The 6457-nt window shown below is 48.0% G+C and overlaps 1 protein-coding gene across 1 annotated transcript; it reads right to left on the minus strand.

Moving 5' to 3' along the window:
* Positions 1 to 3492: 3492 nt before the first annotated feature.
* Positions 3493 to 6153, minus strand: LOC133390016 (uncharacterized). The gene is made up of 2 exons (XM_061637857.1): positions 5471 to 6153; positions 3493 to 4352 (listed from the first exon to the last, which is right to left on the minus strand). Exons 1-2 carry the CDS (start codon positions 6116 to 6118, stop codon positions 4308 to 4310), a joined length of 693 nt encoding a protein of 230 aa, XP_061493841.1. The 5' UTR covers positions 6119 to 6153; the 3' UTR covers positions 3493 to 4307.
* Positions 6154 to 6457: the final 304 nt, after the last annotated feature.

Here is a 6457-nt window from a genome sequence, read left to right on the forward strand (position 1 = left end):
ACGCGGGGCACGCCATGAGGCCCAACCGCCCCTGAAAACCACGTCCCGCTACCCGTTTCGGGCTCTAATACTCTTCAACGTAAAACAGACCGGAACGGCCACTTCCCGGCAAGCCAGGCCCACCAAATTCACCAGTCCCACATGACGGAATGCGGGGCACGCCATTAGGCCCCAAAAGCCCCCGAAAACCATGTCCCGCTACCAGTTTCGGGCTCTAATACTCTTCAACGTTAAACAGCCTGGAACGGCGACTTCCCGGCGAGCCAGGAGCACCAAATTCAAAAGCCCCACAGGACAGAACGCGGGGCATGCCCTAAAGCCCCAACCGCCCCCCAAAACCACGTCCCACTACCCGTTCTGGGCTCTAATACTCTTCAACGTAAAACAGCCCGGAACGGCAACTTCCCGGCGAGCCAGGCCCACCAAATTGACCAGTCCCACACAACGGAACGCGGGGCACGCCGTAACACCCAAACCGCGCCCGAAAACCACGTCCCGCTACCCGTTTCGGGCTCTAAATCTCTTCAACATAAAACAGCCCGGAACGGTGACTTCCCGGTGAGCCAAGCACACCAAATTCACCAGTCCCACACGACGGAAGGCGGGGCATGCCCTAAGTCCCCAACCGACCCCGAAAACCACGTCCCACTACCCATTCCGTGCTCTAATACCCTTCAACGTAAAACAGACCGGAACGGTGACTTCCCGTTGATCCAGGCCTACCAAATTCACCAGTCACACACGAAGTAACGCAGGGCACACCGTAAGGCCCCAACCGCCCCCGAAAACCACGTCCCGCTACCCGTTCCAGGCTCTAATACTCTTCAATGTAAAACGGCCCGGAACGGTGACTTTCCGGTGTGCCAGGCCCACCAAATTCACCAGTCCCACACAAAGGAAGGGGGGGCACGCCGTAAGGCCCCAAGCGCCCCTGGAAACCACGTTCCGCTACCGTTCCGGGCTCTAAAACTCTTCAACATAAAACAGCCCGGAACGGTGAATTCCCAGTGAGGAATGCCCACCAAATTCACCAGTCCCATACGACGGAAAGCAAGGCACGCCGTAAGGCCCCAACCGCCCCCGAAAACCACATCCCGCTACCCGTTTTGGGCTCTAATACTCTTCAATGTAAAACAGCCTCGAACAGCGACTTCCCGGCGAGCCAGGCCCACCAAATTCACCATTCACACAAGATGGAATGCGGGGCACGCCCTAAGGCCACAACCGCCCCCGAAAACCACGTCCCGCTACCCATTCCGGGCTCTAATACTCTTCAACATAAAACAGACAGGAACGGCCACTTCTCGGCGAGCCAGGCCCACCAAATTCACCAGTCCCACACAACAGAACGTGGGGCACACCGTAAGGCCCCAACCGCCCCCGAAATCCATGTCCCGCTACCCGTTACGGGCTCTAATACTCTTCAACATAAAACAGCCCGGAACGGTGACTTCCTGGCAAACCAGGCCCACGAAATACACCAGTCCCAAACGACTGAACACGGGACACACCGTAAGGCCCCAACCGCCCCCGAAAACCACGTCCCGCTACCCGTTTCGGGCTCTAACACTCTTCAATGTAAAACAGCATGGAACGGGGACTTCCCGTTCAGCCAAGCACACCAAATTCACCAGTCCCACACGACGGAAGGCGGTGTCATGCCCGCCCGACCCTCAGGGTCCCGGGAACATGCATCAGGCTCAGACCCCCACCCTTAGGGAAATGAGACTGGAACCGAAAAGCTCTTACTTCACCCTTGCCAAGGCTGTGTACGCTCACAACAACCCTGCAAGGTAGAAGGTAGGCTGCCACCACCCCTGTAAACTGGTCCACTCAGAGCCAGGGGATCTCTGAGCCCAGAAGGTATATAAAACCAAGGTCCTAAAAGGCAAGAGTCACAGTTACACTCCTTGCCAGGCACCTCTGGTTTAACACTTAAAATCCAAGCTTTTAACTTCTTAACCCTCTTTGGTAGTGAGTGACTGAGGTTGGGTCAAAACACTGAATTTAGAACCACCCCTTCTCTCAAATGAACACACCAGGTTAAATAGAAGTAGCTTTATTAAAATATATAAGTGCACATATCATATAGCAGCAAGTAATCCTTTAAGACCATTCACCCAACAGGGGTTTAGGTTCTTACAAGAGAATTCATACACACAACAAGAAAATAATAAACTAGCTCACCTAACTACTTACATACGAGGTAGTTGGTTGCGTGGCACCTCTCCTAAGAGAGATGGATGTTCAACATAAAGCAATGGAACCAGACATAGGTTGCCTTCCCATAAGCAACCCCAGGAACCATAAGGCAGAAAAGGTTTGGAACTCTGGTGCCAGTCAGCATAGGCAGAGAACAGAGAACAAAGGCTGTGGGTCCCTAGCCCTATACTTAAGGGAAAAAGATCCTAACGGTCCAAGATTAATTGACCAATCAGGAATTGACTGATGTAACTTTCTTCTCGATGTTTCTCACATTTTCGCGCCTTCAGGCCCCCCTCCCAACGGTGTTTTCCAACTGCATAGGCCAAGGATGACCTTGGGTGCCAGGCACTGGCTAATCAACCAAGATAAACAGGTGCAGCTCGTTAAGGCTTCTTCTAACCGTCTTCAGCTGGGAAAATGAAACTTAACTTTGCAAATTGGCAAGGCCTGTCCTTTCTGACTATAACCATCTCCCAGAGTCCCTTACTGGAACCAAAGTGTTGTCATCAGATTTCTAATAACTCATGACCATTACAGGTTCATGACACGCCCCTTTTTGGGAAGATGATGTCAGAACTCTGAATAGTTCTGCGTCATCGCCACAGCAACCAGGAATAAGGGAACAATCAGAAAAAAAAAGAAATTCCATCAACATTACAATACAGCATATAAAAAAAAGAAAAGAAAAAACAATTTAATACATTTTAAGCAAGTGAGCTACTTCTTGTCTTATGCCTTCTAATTAAGTTCAAAGTTACAAAATAACAAACAATAAAGGAGAAAAAAAAAGAAATAAGGGACCCCTAAAACACCCAAAAAAAAAAAGAAAACTTTATTATCAAAAAAAAAAAATAATAAAAAAAAATAAAATAAAAAATGGGGTGATCCAAAACTGGTCCAAGTTCAAAAAAAAAGGTCATAAGCCGTAAAATCTTTAAAAAGTCCATAAAACATGTTAAAAGCGTAAAAGAGTAAAACAAGGTCTAAAAACGGTCCAGAGGTCATCAGAGCCGGGAAATCAGTCAGTGGAATAGGCATGAATCAAATATTAATCAACTGGAACAGATAGGCGAGATAGAGCATCAGCTACTATATTATCACGCCCCTTTATGAACTGAATTGTAAAATCAAAATCTTGGAGGGCCAGACTCCAACGTAACAATTTTTGGTTGGAGTTTTTCATCCTGTGCAACCAACACAAAGGAGAATGGTCTGTCTGCAATTGAAAATGACGTCCCCATAGGTACGGGCGTAACTTATCAAGAGCCCAAACCAAAGCAAGACACTCCTTTTCAATGGTAGCCAAATTGCGCTCTCTTGGAAGCAATTTCTTACTAATGTATGCAATAGGGTGCAATTCTCCAGCAGCATCTTCCTGGAGCAAAGCAGCTCCAAGCCCAAAGTTAGAGGCATCCGTCTGAACTACAAAAGGGCTTGAAAAATCAGGAGCTTTCAAAACAGGATAGTTTATCAACATCGTCTTTAAAGCATCAAAAGCACTTTGACATTTATCAGTCCAAATGACACGCATTGGCATAGTCTTTTTGCACAGTTCAGTTAGAGGGGTAGCAACACTACTAAAATGTGGAGCAAATTTTCTGTAATAGCCGGCTAACCCCAAGAAAGATTGAACCTGTTTCTTGGTCTTAGGGACAGGCCAATTTTGAATAGCTTCGATCTTAGCCTCTAGGGGTTTGACACAATCCTGCCCCACCCTGTGTCCCAAATACACAACTTCTCCCAGACCAAATTGACATTTCTGCGCTTTGATGGTTAGTCCAGCGGCCTGCAGTCGCTGTAAAACAATTCTCAAATGGTTCAAATGCGACTTCCAGTCAGGGCTAAAGATGGCCAGATCGTCCAGATACGCACAAGAAAATTCACCTAGGCCATTAATCACAGAATTAATAAGCCTCATGAACGTGGCTGGGGCATTTCGAAGTCCGAATGGGAGAACCTTGAACTGGAACAAGCCCATATGCGTGACAAAAGCAGATTTCACAGCAGCGTCCCCATCTAGAGGCACTTGCCAATATCCCTTAGTTAAATCCAGTGTAGTGATGTATTTTGCTGCTCCCAGTCTTTCTATTAAATGGTCCATCCTAGGCAAAGGATACGGATCCACTTGGGAAATCTGGTTCAGCTTCCTGTAATCCACACAGAAACGCACTTCATTAGCTTCCCGTTTAGCCACTAGCACAATAGGGGAGGACCAGGGACTAGTAGAGGGTTCAATAACTCCCATTTCCAGCATAGCTTGGATTTCCCTCTCTACCACTTCTGCATTTCGTCCTATAACTCTGTACGGAGAAGCTTGCATAGGGGGATGATCCCCGGTGTTAATGGAATGAATAGCCAAGTCAGTTCTTCCAGGCTTACTGGAAAACATAGGTTTAAAGTCCATCAGGATTTGAACTAATTGCCTTCGTTGCTCCTGAGTCAAACCTTCGGGCAGGGTAATTTCAGTTATCCCCCCTGCTTGTTGACTCTCTGTAATCAAATCCAAAGAATCCTCTGCAAATTCACACGCCTTGGTACAGGCCATAATTAAATGTCTATTAAGAGGCTCAGATTCCTCCGCTGGTAATAAACCAGCCGAGTTAACTTCTGTTTTGTTTTTACAACCTTGAAGGCTTTCCTTCCTTTTTAGAACGGTCTTAGTTCCTTGAGAGCCAACAGGCGGCACTTTACATTCCATCAGCCCCCCTCCCCTGGGCTGCAAAAGCGAACTTTCTTTCTGTGGCTTAGGCAAGCACACAGCCCGTTCCTTTAAAGCCTTAGCTTCTCTCCCACTACCTTTCCAGGTGTCTAACAAAACTTGAGACTTAGCAAGAGCATCCCTCTCCGCCCTACGTTCAGTCTCTTTATGGTGCAGGAAGAGCAGGTCTGTTCCTATCAAAACGTCCCACAAACTGTTGGTTGAATGAACTAGAACTCTATGGCGCCCAGTCCAATTCTTGTATGAAAGCACTAGCTCTGCCACACGAGCTTGCACAGCCCTGGGTCCATAAGCCGTGACAGTCACTTGTAAGTCAGGGACATATTGCTCTGGTTTCACCAAGTGTTCAGCAACACTGGAGAGCTCTGCGCCCGAATCTACCCGTCCCATGACCTGAATACAGTTAACATATATGGGTTCTGAAAACTGCGTTTGAACCCATTCCTTGCATTCCGATGAAAGAGGTTCTGGACAGTCCCTCCCTTGCAGCAAACCATCCTTTTCTTCTCCCTCTTGGCCCCCGGATATATTTTGTACAACACTCACCGACAGGGCTTTAACAACTGGTCCACGAGGGGTCTCAGGACGGTCTTGTGAATTTGGGGCAGAAAATACAAAATCCGATTCTGCTCCTTCATTCTCCTCGGCTGACGACCATGAAGAAAGTTCAGGAGGTTCCGCTCCAGGGGACGTTAAGTCTCTCACGCGTGCAACTGGAGCAACCTTTGGGTTCTTCCTTCCAGCAGGATTGGGCTTAGACAAGGTTTTAGAACAGGAATTAGCCTTATGACCAATTTGCCCACATTTAAAGCAGATTATTTCTCCACGGGGCTTCTCTTGCAATGCAGCCTCGGGCCGGGCGGAAGGCACTTTGAAGTAGCCAGCAGGCCCCCCTTTCTCTTCCTTCGCCGGTTGCCCTGGTTTCTGCATACCTGCGGTCTCTCGCCTCAGCGGTTTCACAGGAACGTACTCCAGTCTCCGAAACAAAGTATACTTTTCTTCAGCTCTGTTTTTAAACATACGATCGGCTAGCATGCCTGCTTCAGTCAGAGAACGGGGCTGCTGGTCTCTGACCAGAGCCATCAAATCTCGAGGGAGGCGTCTGTAAAACAGTTCTTTTGCAAACAGATCTAAAACCTCCTCTCGGGTTACAGCCTCGGCTGTGTCAGCCCAACGTTCCACATTTCTGCCCATCCGTGCAGCAAAGGCTGAGAAGCTTTCCCGAGACTTCTTCTGGTCTGTTTCTAAATGCCGAAAACAATCCTCTGAAGTTAGCGCAAAATGAGACTTGGCTACAGCATAAAAGTAGTCAAAATCATCGGCATACTCCAGTGGCAAGGAGTTCAACAGTTCTCTCAACTCGCCTTCAGCATTAATGCGTAAAGCACTCATCCAGTACTTTTTAGGCACACCTTGATCCCTACAAGAGTGAGCAAAAACTTGGAAGAAGGTAAAAATGTCATCTGTCTCACGAAAAGTCGGAAAGGATTTTTTATGGAGGTCTGGTCTTCCTCCTCGCGGTTGTTGCATCTC

Source organism: Rhineura floridana, chromosome 8 (assembly GCF_030035675.1).
Source record: "Rhineura floridana isolate rRhiFlo1 chromosome 8, rRhiFlo1.hap2, whole genome shotgun sequence".
NCBI lineage: Eukaryota > Metazoa > Chordata > Lepidosauria > Squamata > Rhineuridae > Rhineura > Rhineura floridana.

Bases quoted from the DNA above. Each gene is read 5' to 3' on its own strand.
- LOC133390016 (XM_061637857.1), bottom strand. From the start codon at position 6,118: ATGGGCAGAAATGTGGAACGTTGGGCTGACACAGCCGAGGCTGTAACC. The intron at 4,353-5,470 runs GTGAGTGTTGTA...TGTGGATTACAG, and splicing joins CAGTTGTTAAAGCCCTGTCG to GAAGCTGAACCAGATTTCCC.